Source organism: Microcebus murinus, chromosome 19 (assembly GCF_040939455.1).
Source record: "Microcebus murinus isolate Inina chromosome 19, M.murinus_Inina_mat1.0, whole genome shotgun sequence".
Lineage (NCBI taxonomy): Eukaryota > Metazoa > Chordata > Mammalia > Primates > Cheirogaleidae > Microcebus > Microcebus murinus.
Genome location: NC_134122.1, coordinates 2871966 through 2886776, shown reverse-complemented (window position 1 = coordinate 2886776; position 14811 = coordinate 2871966). Strand labels below are relative to the sequence as shown.

At 45.6% G+C, this 14811-nt stretch overlaps 1 protein-coding gene across 2 annotated transcripts; it reads right to left on the bottom strand.

The window, feature by feature from the left end:
- Nucleotides 1-7042: 7042 nt before the first annotated feature.
- ZNF174 (zinc finger protein 174) lies at nucleotides 7043-14790 on the bottom strand. 2 transcript variants are annotated; one of them, XM_012743719.3, is made up of 3 exons: nucleotides 13540-14788; nucleotides 12295-12517; nucleotides 7043-8101 (listed from the first exon to the last, which is right to left on the bottom strand). In XM_012743719.3, exons 1-3 carry the CDS (start codon nucleotides 13939-13941, stop codon nucleotides 7500-7502), a joined length of 1227 nt encoding a protein of 408 aa, XP_012599173.1. In that variant the 5' UTR covers nucleotides 13942-14788; the 3' UTR covers nucleotides 7043-7499. The 2 variants fall into 2 exon arrangements, with proteins under 2 accessions (XP_012599173.1, XP_012599174.1); XM_012743720.2 differs by lacking the exon at nucleotides 7043-8101 and adding an exon at nucleotides 10930-12027 and having other exon boundaries at nucleotides 13540-14790.
- Nucleotides 14791-14811: the final 21 nt, after the last annotated feature.

The following is a 14811-nucleotide window of genomic DNA, read 5'->3' as shown; positions in this document are numbered from 1 at the left end:
CAGGGCAAGTCTCCCATTTCCGGTGGTAGAAATAGGCTTGGAGAACTTAAATCACATATCCAGGGCCACGGGGCTGGAAAATGACAGAGCCGGGTGTAAACTCATCGTTTGGTTTTAGCTTGGTACAAATTCCACCGCCCTGGTTTGTTCATGGAGTCCTGCTAAGCCCCAAGTCACCCCCAGGACCAAGGTCAGTTCTTGGGGTGGCTCTGCCCTTATCTGGTCCATCATCAAGCTTCTGGAGCCAGGAGTGACATTTGGAGAGCTTTCTCTCACACTTCTGGCCTCAGAGTCCCCGTGGCTATAGCTGAACCACCACCCCTTCCTGTCCAGCTTCTGAGCTGCAGTATATTTGCGGGGCCTTAGCTGGCGGGGTTCACAGGAGTGCTCTGCACTGGCTCAGCCCGTTGATCCTGGGTGGAATCTACAGCGAGGCTTCAGAAGTGCACTGGTTCTGAGCAGTGAGAAGACAAGTGTCTCGGGAACCTGGGGACACAGTTTCTGGGGGCAGCAGCAGGACAAGGGTGCCGGGCCACCAACTGACCACTCTGCTTCCACTGCCCTGACCTCAGTCAGAAGCAGCTACGATTCCTGCCCTGCGCGCTGGGTCACTCACTGGCTGTGGGGCCTGGGGTCGAGGCTTCAGGCTGTGGAGCTGTCTACCATGTCTTCTTTTTAATTGAGATATAATTCACACATCATAAAATCTACACTTTAAAAGTGTGCAATCCAGTACATTCACAAGGTTGTGCAACCATCACCCCAGAAAGAAACCCAGTACCCTCCAGCTGTCACTCTCCATTCTCCCTTACCGTAGTCCCTGGCAACTACTTCTTTGTTTTCTATGCAAATCTAAGGATTTGCTTACTCTGGACATTGCACAGAAATGGACTCATATGAAATGTGGTCTTTTGTGTCTGGCTTTTCTCACTCGGCATAATGTTTTCAAGGTTCAGCCATGCTGTAGCGTGTGTCAGGGCTCCATTCTTTTTTATGGCTGGATAATATTCCGTTGTATGGATAGACCACATTCTGCCTGTTCATCCTGCCTGTTCTTAGCGTGCGTCCCCTGTAAATCTTTTAGGTGTTCCTGTTCCAGCTTGGAAGAGTCCAGCTGCTGGTGGTGTCCTCAGATGCAGCCCTGAATCAGAAAAGCCTGCCTAGAATCCTGTTCTTGGGCTGCTCCTCAAAGCTGAGGGGTCTCAGGGACTTCGCTTTCTCAGCTCATCTTTCTCACCCTACGTCCCTCCAGACTTCAGGGTTTCCGTAGGTTCAATGGGAGCCACCAGCCCAGAGCCCCATCTCTGTTGGGCAACACAGAGGGAGTGATTTGCAGCACAGAGATTAAAAACACAGACTTTGAAATCAGACCTAGTCCTAACTGTAGAGGTGTTTACAAATTGTTGTGGTCGGCCAGGCGCGGTGGCTCACGCCGGTAATCCTAACACTCTGGGAGGCCAAGGCGGGAGGATCGTTTGAGCTCAGGAGTTCGAGACCAGCCTGAGCAAGAGCAAGACCCCGTCTCTACTAAAAAAATAGAAAGAAATTGGCTGGACAACTAAAAATATATAGAAAAAATTAGCCAGGCATGGTGGCGCATGCCTGTATTCTCAGCTACTCGGGAGGCTGAGGCAGGAGGATTGCTTGAGCCCAGGAGTTTGAGGTTGCTGTGAGCTAGGCTGATGCCACGGCACTCTAGCCCAGGCAACAGAGTGAGAATATGTATCAAAAAAAAAAAAATTGTTGTGGTCTAGCCAGTTATTTAAACTCTCTGAACTTACAGTTTCTTTTCTCTCAAAGGGGAACAATAACTATTTCCAGAGTTGTTTTAATAATTAAATGAGGTCCTGTATATAAAGCACTTAGCAATGTCTGTTGCTTGTTAAGTGATCAATAAACATTTTTAGTACATTAGAAAATTATTTACTCAAGAGCCTGAACAGAATTATTCTAAAAGAACTAAAAAAATATTTTTTCCATTAAAACATTTTGAGCCATGTGTGACTGAAGTAGTGGGTAGCCTGTGGCCGTGGTGTGACCTAAAGGCTGCCAGGAACTAGTCTAAGTGGTGTCAAAAGGACCCCAAGCCTCATTATCCATTCACAGGAAGGCCATCCTGTTTCACTGGATAATTCAGGAACTGGGACAATTTGGTCACTCTTGTATTTTGGCAGGTGACAGCTCTTTTAAAGAGATGTACTAAAATTGTGTAAAAATAGAATGGGAGAAAATATTTGCAAATCATATATCTGATAAGGACTTGATTCCAGAATATTTAAAGAATCCTTATAATTCAATGATAAAAAAGACAACCCAATGAAAAAAATGGGCAGAAGTTTTGAATAGCCATTTCTTCAAAGCAGATACAAAATGGCCAGTAAACACATGAAAAGATGTCCAACATGATTAGTCGTTAGAGGAATGAAAATCAAAATCACAAGATACCACTTCACACACACTAGGATGGCTATAATCAAAAAGACAGACAATAGCAAGTATTGGGGAGGATGTGGAGACACTGGAATTCTCATACACTGCCGATAGGAATGTTAACTAGTACTGCCACTTTGGAAAACAATTTGGTACTTCCTTAAAAAGTTAAAACATAGAACTACCATATAACCCAGCAATTCTACCTCTGGGTATATACCTAAGAGAAAAGACAACATAAAAACTTGTAATGCCACTATTCATAGCAGCATTATTTATTATAGCCAAAAAGTGGAAACAACCAAATGTCCACCAATCAATGAGTACATAAACAGAATGTGGTCTACCTATACAATGGAATTCTTTGGCAATAAAAAGAATAAAGTCTTGGGGCCGGGTGCGGTGGCTCACGCCTGTAATCCTAGCACTCTGGGAGGCCGAGGTGGGCAGATCACTCAAGATCAGAAGTTTGAAACCAGCCTGAGTGAAACCCCATCTCTACTAAAAGAATAGAAAGAAATTAATTGACCAACTAAAAATATATATACAAAAAATTAGCCAGGCATGGTGGCACATGCCTCTAGTCCCAGCTACTCCACAGGCTGAGGCAGGATTGCTTGAGCCCAGGAGTGTGAGGTTGCTGTGAGCTAGGCTGACACCACGGCACTCACTCTAGCCTGGGCAACAAAGTGAGGCTCTGCCTCAAAAAAAAAAAAAAAAAAGAATAAAGTCCTCACATATGCTACAACATGGATGGACCTTGAAGACATGCTAAGTGACTTCAGGGAAGGCGCAGAAATGGGGAGTGACTGCTCATGGTTAAGGGGATTCTTTTTGAGCTGTTGAAAATGTTTTAAAATTAGATTGTGGTAAAAGTTGCACAACTGAGAATGTATTACAATACACTTTAAATGGAAGATTTTTTAGGTATATGAAATATATATCAAAGCTAAAAATAGCATTGTTTGTTTTAGAAACAATTGGAGGAAATTTCAATATTATCTACTAGATGGTATTCAGGAGTTATTGCTAATTTTGTTGGGAGTGATAATGGTATCATGGGTTGGGTTTTACAAATCCTCATCTGCTGTAGATGGAAATGCTCTTCAGAGAAATCTGTGGTGCCCAGACCCCCACTTGTCTGCTGGTGCTTCCTCTCTTCTCCCATCTTCTTGGGGACCTGGGGACCAAATATCCTGAACAGGAGTCACCCCCACCCCAATATAGGTAAGGACAGGGAGGGCCCAGAAAAGACAACAGAACCTTACCGGCTGCTCCACGGGCAAGGGCTACACGCGAAAGGAGAAAGACTCCTTTCTTACACTGGGGTGCTGCAGATGGCAGCCGATGGCAAACCAGCAGGTGAGCATTTCAGGCTGAGCACCTCTGATGGACCGTGCATGGGCAAGGGGGCCGAGGGGACACCTATGTCCGAATGCAGCAGCCACAGTCCTCCTTCCAGCCATCGGGCCCTTCCTGACACTCCTCACCTGGAGTTGAGCCTATGCCCAAGGAAAACCAGGCAGGGCAGGCGAGACAGCATCGCAGACTGGAAACCTTTTGGAAATGAATGATGTTCAGAGTGGTGATTTTGTCATGTTTATTCAAGGTCCACAGTTGAACAGGTACCCAAAGACAGTTATTAAACAGTTATTGATTTTGTTATCAGGAGAAAGGAAACACACACACACAGGTTCTTCAAAACACACCAAGCAAGAAAAAACTCTTATTTAAGGAAGAGTCCCTGTGCCAACTCTTATAAATCAAGAAAAGTGGAAATCTATGCTCCTTCCCTTTTCAGAGAGATCTTCTATGACCAAATTGATTCCAGATAGACGTGTGTGGTAGGCTGACTCACGGCTGTCCTGTCTACATCCGAATCCCTGGAACCTGTGAGTGTTACCTTATATGCAAAGGACCTTTGCAGATGTTATTAGGTTAAGGATCTAGAAATGGGGGGGTTATCCTGGTGGGCCCAATGTATTCATAGCAATCCTTACAGGAGGGGGGCAGGAAGGTCAGAGTCAGGAGAAGGTGATGTGATGACAGTCTGGAGTGATGTTCTTTGAAGATGGAAGAGGGGGCCATAAGCCGGAGAATGCAGGTGGCTACTAGAAGGTGACAAAGTCAAGGGAACAGATTTGTTTCTCAGAGCATTCAGAAGGAACCAGCCGTGCTGACAGCTTGATTTCGGCTGAGTGAAACTGATTTTGGACTTCTGACCTCCAGAATGATGAGAAGTTTGTGGTCATTTGTTATTGCACCAATAGGAAACTAACACAGGTGTGACTATGACTTGCATGTTAAAGGGCAACAATGAAATCAGCTTAGAAAACGGGGGAGAGCAAGGGGGGCACACATGACCAGGGAGAGGCAGCAGGATGGAGCAGGGTAGGGGCAGGCCGGATACCGAAGATAAATTCTATGATTTAACATAGTAGACAGAAGGGGAGTAGGGCCTAAGGGACCACCAAAAGCTATGAGAAAGGCCAATGGGCTTTCAATAAACCTCTGCCCAAAAGGCAGGTGCTTGTCTGTGTAGTCAATAGATTGTCACAGATCTCTCAATTCAGGTAGAAATGGGCCTGGAAGTTAAAGCAGGGGTCCTCAACTATTCAATTACTGAACATTTATTTCTCTTGGCTGGGCATGGGCTAAGTCCAAAAGCTAAAATGGCGGAAAAACAAGGTTCTTGTCCTGAAAGAGGTTGTACAGTATATAGTAATTTCCCAACCTCAGCACAATTGATAATGCTGGGCCAGATGGCTGTTGTGGGGGCTGTCCTGTGCCTGCAGGACAGTCAGCAGGACCCATCAGAGGCCAGGGGCAACCCTCTCCTCCCCAAATCATAACTAAAAAAATCTTCAGACATTGCCAAACATCCCCAGGGGATGGGGGGGTCCCAGGTTGAGCACCGGGTGTATGGAGTCTAGCAGGCAGGCAGACTCATGATTACAACGTCGGGGAAGGCCTTGCAGAGCAGGCAGCCTGAGAGATGGAGGAGGTGGAAGGAAGTGGGGAGGGGGGCACGGCAGGAACTAAAGGCAAAGGGAACAGTGTGTGCATGGTCCCCAAGGGAAGACTCATGGGTGTTCACTTGTCCCGAGATTCTTGGAGGTAGAACACAGGTCGCAGCCCCAAGGTGACTGGCAGTGACTTGATACTGGTGTTTTACGAAGAAGCCCACCTGGCCCTATTTTCTTTTCTTTTCTTTTTTTTTTTTTGAGACAGAGTCTCACTTTGTTGCCCAAGCTACAGTGAGTGCTGTGGCGTCAGCCTAGCTCACAGCAACCTCAAACTCCTGGGCTCCAGTGATCCTTCTGCCTCAGCCTCCCGAGTAGCTGGGACTACAGGCATGCGCCACCATGCCCAGCTAATTTTTTCTATATATTTTAGTTGGCCAATTAATTTCTTTTTATTTATAGTAGAGACGGGGTCTCGCTCTTGCTCAGGCTGGTTTCGAACTCCTGACCTTGAGCAATCCGCCCGCCTCGGCCTCCCAGGGTGCTAGGATTACAGGCGTGAGCCACCGCGCTGGCCAGCCCTTATTTTCTGCATGAAGTGGTGCACTCATCTGCCCCAAGTTTTCTCTAAACCGAGAAATGAGCTGGCTTGCCCAGGGTGACTGAGACTTGGATACTGATTGAGTTTTAATTTCCACTTTGACAAAATAAGAGGGGATGGAATTAGATGATCTTCTTGGCCTTGTTCCAGGAGTCTAATATTTTATATTAATATAAATATATTTTGTCATTTAAAAAATGCTATTGAGGGGCCGGGCGCGGTGGCTCACGCCTGTAATCCTAGCACTCTGGGAGGCCGAGGCGGGCGGATTGCTCGAGGTCAGGAGTTCGAAACCAGCCTGAGCAAGAGCGAGACCTTGTCTCTACTATAAATAAAAAAGAAATTAATTGGCCAACTAATATACATAGAAAAAATTAGCCGGGCATGGTGGCGCATGCCTGTAGTCCCAGCTACTCGGGAGGCTGAGGCAGGAAGGAGGATCACTTGAGCCCAGGAGTTTGAGGTTGCTGTGAGCTATGCTGATGCCATGGCACTCACTCTAGCCTAGGCAACAAAGTGAGACTCTGTCTCAAAAAAAAAAAAAAATGCTATTGAGAAAAAAAAAATGCTATTGAGGTAAAATTTACATGTCATAAAGTTAACCCATTTCAGTGATTTTCAGTTAATTTATCAAGTTGTGTGACAATCACCATAATCCAGTTTTAGAACATTTTCATCACCCCATTTTGTAACTCTTAAAGCTAATGGCCTCAGTGAGAAGTGAGAAGGGAGGGAAGAATTCCCTCTGACATTTCCTCAGCAGCCTTTGTCCACTGCGTGCTTCTCACTGTGGCTTTTCCCTTTCTCTTGGGTTGGGATTGCAGCAACTGTGTGGATTTCCTTTTTCTAAATCAAAGGTGCTTTGATACAAAGTGCTCCCTCAAATGCATTTTTCTTTTCTTGTAAAAAGTACCATGTAATTACTTTGAAACCCTCCCCTCACACAAACATGTACATACGCTCACTTAATTCATCCTTTGTTACGAACAACCAGGAGTTACAGAAAAGACAATGGAGGATCTATTTTCCAATGAACTTTGCCTTGAAATTCTGGTGGTCACTCATCTTTATTAAAGAAGTGTGCGCACAATAAAAATTGTCTGGTATGACAGCAAATGCATAACTATATATATATATATATATAATTTACCCTTTAGCATATTTTAGAGGATAAATAAAACAACCACGGGACGATTTAACAATAAGCGGCCACCTGCAGGATCATCCCAATTCTCCCTCGGTGGTCTCCCCACTCTCTGCAGAGACTGCAGTTCTCTCTGACCCAATGCTCAGACCTGCCACCTCTTCACTTGTCGCTGTGCATGGTCAGGCCCTGGCCAGCCCTTCCGGGGCTCCTTACCAGCTGAATGTGCACCTTTGTTCCTCAAGGGCCTCTTGCTTTCCTTGTAAGTCTCACACAGACAGTCTTTGTGATTTACATGCAACTAAGGGGAAGGAGAAACATAAATACCTTCCTGGTGAATCTAAAGCATGGAGCACTCCTTTCAGTCCCCGTGGTGGAGCCTGTGATGCTGGTGAAGATTTGAGCTCTGGCGAAAGCTTTTCCCACACTGGCCACACTGGTATGGCTTCTCTCCAGTGTGGATCCTCTGGTGCAGCTTCAGGGTTGACTGCCGCCCAAAGCAGTTTCCGCACTCTCCGCATGTGTAGGGTCTCTCTCCTGTGTGGACTCTCTTGTGTCTTTTCAGCTCTGAATTCCACGTGAAGCTTTTCCCACAGTCATCGCACTTGTAGGGTTTCTTCGCTGAGCGTGTCGGCTGGTGACCAACCCGTTGCAAACGATTGCTCAGGCTTCTTTTACTTCCTTTGCTTTTCTTCAACTCTCTCAGTGGGTGGCTTTTCAGGGGGCTGCTGGTGTATTCTAATTCCCTGCAATGTCTCTGGTAGTGAGCAAATGGCTTTTGAGCATTTGGGGGGCTGACCTGCCTCCGTGACAACCGAGTTTCACTCATATTTGCCCCTCTCTGTTCAGGACTCTGCAGACCATTCCCTTTGGATCTGCCAGCTGACACAGAACATGGCTTTGCTCCTTTGGCCCCTTCCTTTTGTGGATTTTCCTTGTTGTCACTTTTCATTCTGGGGGCCTCTATAATTAGAAAGAATATGCTTCATTTTCTGGTCTTGGAAGAAAGCACTTCAGCAAAAGACTTATGAAATACTCTGCACAGAGTTTCTCACAGGGTGGCCCTCTACTGGCAACTTCCATGAGACTCATCTGGGACATTTATTAAACAAGCAGATTCTTTGCTCCTCTCCCAAAGGGGCTGAGTCAGATCTCTGGGGTTGGACCTGCAAATCTGCTCAGTTAACAGGCTCCTGGAGTGATTCTGATCTATATTAAAGTTAGGAACCAAATTCTTCAACCCCCTCCCTCCTTCCTACCTTTAGGTAAAGGTTTAAGAAATGAGGAACAAGGAAAAGCAAAACCATCAGAACTGAATGTCAACTAATGAAAGAAGTTAGAGAGTTGAAATTTCAACGGTGAAAACCACTTTATAGTCTGGTGCCTGAGCTATTTCAACAAATATCCTTCACTTAATGAATACTGACAACCACCTTCTCTTCAAAGGATGGTAAATCCAGTGCCTGTGGTATCTTCTTTCATTACGTATATATGTGTTTAGAAACTGGAACATGGGCTAGACATGTAACCTAATTATAGAAACTCCCCACCTTCTGACTGCTAGCCTTGACGATCAGGATGGAAATGAGCTGGAAAGGCCTGTGGGAAGTTGGAGGATATGGAGCACTGCTAGCTGATAAGACTTGCTATAATGTGGAAAGTCTGTGTGTGTGCGTGTGTGCGTGAGCATGCATGCATTATTCAATACGGAAGCCACTAGCCCCATGTGACTCTGTGGCCACTGAGTACTTAAAATGTGGCTAGTGTGACTGAGGAACTGAAATTTAAATTTTATTTAATTTTAATTAATTTAAATTCAAAGTTTAATAAATAACCAACACATTTATGGTCAACTGCCTTTTCACAAGGTTCTGAAGACAGTTCCATGGGGAAAGAATAGTCTTTTTAACAAATCATGCAGGGACAATTGGATTTCCACATGCAAGAGAATGAAGTTGGACCCTGCTATGGTCTGAATGTTTATGTCCCCCCTCCCCAGATTTATATATTGACTCTTAGTCTTTAGTGCAGTGGTGTTGGGAGGTGAGGCATCTGGCAGGTGATGAGGTTATGAGGGTGGAGATTTCATGAATGGGATTAGTGCCCTTATAAAAGAGGCTTAAGGGAGCTTGTTTGCCCCTTCTACTGTGTGAGGACACATGGCAGGTGCCATCTATGAGGAATGGGCCCTCACCAGACACCAGATCTGTTGGTGCCTTGATCTTGAACTTCCCAGCCTCCAGAATTGTGATCAATAAATTCTTGTTGTATATAAATTATCCAGTCTAAGATATTTTGTTATAGCAGCCTTAACAGACTAAGACAGACCCCTACCTCACACGACATGTAAAATTTAACTTAAAATGGACCAAAGACCTAAATATAAGAGCTAAACCTATCTCTCTCTCTTTTTTTTTTTTTGAGACAGAGTCTCACTTTGTTGCCCAGGCTACAGTGAGTGCCTTGGCATCAGCCTAGCTCACAGCAACCTCAAACTCCTGGGCTCAAGTGATCCTCCTGTCTCAGCCTCCCAAGTAGCTGGGACTACAGGCATGCGCCACCATGCCCGGCTAATTTTTTCTATATATATTATTTGGCCAATCAATTTCTTTCTATTTATAGTAGAGACGGGGTCTTGCTCTTGCTCAGGCTGGTTTCGAACTCCTGACCTTGAGCAATCCTCCCGCCTCGGCCTCCCAGGGTGCTAGGATTACAGGTGTGAGCCACCGCGCCCGGCCAATCTCTTTATACAAGGGTCTAGTATCCAAAATACATAAAGAACTCTTACAGTAAAAAGACAAATAGCCCAATTTAAAAATGAGCAAAGGATCTCAACAGACATTTCTCCAAACAAGATATACAGTTGGCCAATAAACACATGAAAAGATGCTCAACATCACCAGTCATTAGGGAAATGCAAATCAAAACCTCAAGAAGATGGCACTTCACATCTAATAGGATGGGGATAACAAAAGATGCTGACAATAACAAGTCCTGGCAAGCATGTGGAGAAACTGGAATCCTCATACTCTATTGATGGGAACGTGAAATGGTGCAGCTGCTTTGGAAAACTGTCTGGTAATTCCTCATAAATGTTAAACATAAGAGTTACCAACTAAACAACATGTAGTATATCCATATAATACATATTATTAAGCCATAAAATGGATAAAGCACTCATATATGCTATAACATGTATGAAGCTTAAAAACATGCTTGGTGAAAGAAGCCGAACAAAAGACCACATATTGTATTATTCCATCTATATGAAATGTCCAGAATAGGAAAATGCAGAGACAGAAAGAAGACTGTGGGTGGGAGGGGGAAGAAATAGGAAATGACTGCTAATAATTATGGGGTTTCTTTTTGAGGTGATGAAAGTGTTTGGGAATTAGATACTGGTGATGGTTGCACAACTTTGTGAATGTTCTAAAACCACTGAACTGTATACTTTTTTTTTTTGAGTCAGAGTTTCACTTTGTTGCCTGGACTAGAGTGCCATGGTGTCAGCCTAGCTCACAGCAACCTCAAACTCCTGGGCTCAAGCGATCCTCCTGCCTCAGCCTCCTGAGTAGCTCAGACTACAGGCATGTGCCACCATGTCCAGCTAATTTTTTCTATATATTTTTAGTTAGCCAATTAATTTCTTTCTATTTTTAGTAGAGATGGGGTCTTGCTCTTGCTCAGGCTGGTTTTGAACTCCTGACCTTGAATGATCTACGTGCCTCGGCCTCCCAGAATGCCAGGATTACAGGCGTGAGCCATGGTTCCTGGGCCGAACTATATACTTTAAAAGGTTTAACTTTATGATATGTGAATTACATATTAATAAGTAAAATTTAAATAGCCACACACGGCTAGTGGCTACTGTATTGGACAGTGCAGCTCTGAAGGAAGGTTCTGGTGGATCTTAGGGATGAGGAGCGTGGGAATCTGCCCCCTTGGGGATCAAATGAAAGGAGACAGAGACAGCACACACACACCCAGCTGTCTCTGCTGAGGCACAAGGGGGTGTGTGGGGTCCACTTTCTTCAGGACCATGAAGGCCATAGGCTATGGGGCAGGACCTCAACCAGAGTCATAAGCTTTTCTACTGAATGTCACAGGTCTTCTCCATTTTCTGAGTTCCAAAAATCATGAAACTAAAGTGCAATGATTTATATTCCCCCAAATTCATATATTGAAATCCTAACTCCCAAGGGGATGGTATTAAGGTGGGGTGGGCTTTGGGAAGTGATTAGGTCATGAGGACTATGCCTTCATGGGAATGGGATTAGTGTTCTCATGAAAGAGGCCAGAGGGGGCTTGTGTGCCTGTTCTGTCATGTGAGGACAGAGAAAGGTTGGCAGCCTGCAACCCAGAAAAGGGCCCTCACCAGAACCCCTCCATGCTGGCACTTTGATCTTAGACTTCTCAGCCTCTAGAACTTTGAGAAATACATTTCTGTTGTTTATAAGTTAGTCTCTTATATTTTGTTATAGTAGTCTGAATAGACTAAGATGCAAAAGTGTCATTGAATGTACCCATGTCAAGGAAGTAAGGCTCTAGTCTTCTTGTAACTCTCCTTTCTAACCTGCTGACTATATTTTGTATTCATATCATCAAGACTAGCTAAGGCATCACTGTCACTCAGTTTCAGAAATCACTGTACTGTGTAGAACAGCACCAGTAATTACACTGGCATTGTACCAGAGACAGGGAAATAGATCCAAGGGTTTAAAGCACAATGTCACAGAGGATGAAGAGAAATAATATGGAGTGGGGCTTTTTCTCTACTTGCACCCTTCTTTTAATAAACATGGCACCATTTTAAGAAATGAAACTCAGCCACAGCTTGCATGTAAGTTCATTAGTAGGCACATTTGGATCTGTCTTCACTATAAGAAACTCTGAAAGGGACAGAAAAGTAAGTACTAGAATAATTCTGTCATGTACTGGATTGTCAAATATCCATTAATAGAAATGATGAAAACATTCTTCTTATTTATAATATCACCACCATTCTAATTCGTGAAATTTTTTAGTGACTAAAAATTATTACATACAACATTTAAAAACACACACACACACGTAGTCTATGCCTTTGCAGAACCATAAGATGCTTTGATGGAGATAAAGGGCTGATAAGAGGGAGAGAAGAGGCACAGAGTGTTTACCTGTCCCAGCTAATTTGGGGTTTGGTTCCTGGAGTAGCCGGGATTTCTCCCAATGATGGCGGCTCAGCTGGTCATGAGATCCTGCCTGGGAAGGCTCCTCCATGGAACTCTCCCTGAGATCTCTCCTAGGAGTTTGCAGTTGAAAGTGTGGCATTTCCTGTTCTCCAAGCTGGGATCCAGTTTTCTCCAAGAGCACCTTCTGCCCCTGCATACAAACGGCCACCTAGGAATAAGCCCGATCCATTAACACCATCCAGGAGGACTAAGGGCAGCTTTTCTTTTCACTGCTCTATAATGAACCCTTTGCTTTGGCAATTCCTGATAATGGTCTAGAGGTCAGCTTTCATAGACACCGTTGAAACCCTCACAGGAAGCAAAGGGATGGGCACGCAGAGTGACAAGAATGATGCTGCTGTGAATTGGTGAAAACTTGAGTGGCTGTCCCTAAAGCTTGGGCCTTTCTCAAGGCCTGGTGCCAAAGTCATCAGAGGAGAGCTGGCACAGATATCAGGGTCAGTCATGACATTGGCCCATGAGATTTCAACCTTATGCACCACCCCTTCCCTACTTCTGCTGGAGACAGGCCCTGTAGGAATGGGAAGCAGTATGGTAAGGAGCCATTAAAAACCATCTTATCTAATAAATTGTTCTGCCAAAGGCTCTTCTGGTAAGGAGATAGGAGTTTAAAAGGACTGCCTCACCCCTGTTCCCTAACAGGTTCCATTTTCATTCCTGCTTGCTTCCTGCCTAGGCCCTGACTGGGGTCTGACCTGGGGCATGAGGGTGGGCAGGAATAGCAACACTGGCTAAATTAAACCGTAATTTCCTAATCCAAAGACAATATATGCCAGACACTTCACTGGAACAAGGTCCAATGAAATTCCCCAAAGTCAAATTCATACCCAACAGGATGACCTTGCCTACTAAGAATTCTGATTATTGGAAAAATTTAAGAGGAATGGGTGGGGTAAGATCTGACAGCAGAAATTCAAGAACCTTAAAACTACTTCTCTGATGACATGAGGCCCATAAAGGAATGGTAATTGGTCCTCTACTTCCTCACTGGATGTCAGTAGCTCGGTTTTCTGAAAACCTGTTACAATTGACAGGAGGTTTCTAGATACAGGCAACTTTTGAAGCCATCCAGTCCATGTCTGGACTCTTTAAATAAGGAGGGATCCAGAGACCAAATATCACCCAGATGAAACAGAAACCCTGGGGACCACGAGAGAGGACCCTCCTTACCCACTGCTTTGGTTTCTTGGATGATCTGTGAAAATCTTCCACCAGGGACACAATCTCCTTGCTGCTCACTGGACATCGATGCCTGACCCGAGCCTGGATCTCGGGGGGCAGGATGGTCAGGAACTGCTCCATCACCAGAAGGTCCAAAATCTGCTCCTTGGTGTGTAGCTCAGGCTGCAGCCACTGATGGCAGAGCTGTTGGAGCCTGGAGAGTGCCTCTTGGGGACTAGACACCTCTTGGTAACAAAACCGTCTGAAGCTCTGGCGGGAGAGCTCAGGATCCGGGCAGTTTTTTGGCAGAGTAGCCCCCCGTTTCTCCTCTAGTTTTGTTATTATGTGTCTCTCTTGCTTGGAGGAAGCTTCTGTGTGGGAACTCAAAGTTATCTCCATTTTAGCTGCCATTTTGGGGATCAGGAGACAACTTCTCTCTCCTAGTAAACGGGTCAAGCCTTTGGGATCATGATTCTGAAGAAGTCTCTCTGAATGCTAGAAAGATGCTGGAAACCGAAGCTCCTCTGAGGATGCTAGGGTGCTAGGGAGGCCAGGATGCAGAAACAGGGCCTTGTCATTTGCTAGCCTTTACGTCAAACTCTGAAGACAAAGCAGTCCCTGGCCGTGGGAAGAGTTTGTCTTTCCCTCGACGAATTTTTTGAACTATCTTGCAAAGGACAAAAGTTATAACGTCCTAAAAGGACACCGGGGAAAATACTTCTTTGGTTTCGGTAATAAGCACACAAAGTCTCAGACGAAATGGGCAGTTCAATCTAACGGGCGGGCAGAGAGAATCCCTAGGAAAAGTTCAAGCTGTCTTTCAAGCTGTCTTACAGGTAGCTCGCACTAACTCTCCCGCACCTCGAGCACATCGATGAGAGCTAGAGGACAGAGCCAAGGAAGGCCACCGCACAAGCCGGGGAATGTGATTTAGCGGTGAGTCTTCTGCCCTCGAGCGAGGTTGATGCAGGCGCCGCAGGCCCAGCGGCTCCGGCCTCCCAGCGGCCCGGCTCTGGCTACGCGGCCCAGCTGGCCTTGGGCCTGGCGAAGCGGCGGAGGTCCGGCGCACAGCTCAACTACACAGCGGGTGCGAGCTCGGGCTGGCGACTGCGATACCACTATGCTGAGCAGGCCAGCGCTTCGCACTCACCTACCGCAGACTCACCTCTCTGGGAACCCAGGACCAGGCACCCTGGAGCACGGGCTGGGGGCGGGGCCGAAGCCGCGAGTCGCGGGGACGCCCACTGGCTGCCGTGGAATTGCCACGGGAGGGCCCGCCTC

Coding starts and splice junctions, on each gene's coding strand:
- ZNF174 (XM_012743719.3), bottom strand. CDS start 13,941: ATGGCAGCTAAAATGGAGATAACTTTGAGTTCCCACACAGAAGCTTCC. Junction 12,518..13,539: donor CCAAGAAACCAAAGCAGTGG/GTAAGGAGGGTC, acceptor GCTTATTCCTAG/GTGGCCGTTTGTATGCAGGG. Junction 8,102..12,294: donor CCCCAAATTAGCTGGGACAG/GTAAACACTCTG, acceptor TTCTAATTATAG/AGGCCCCCAGAATGAAAAGT.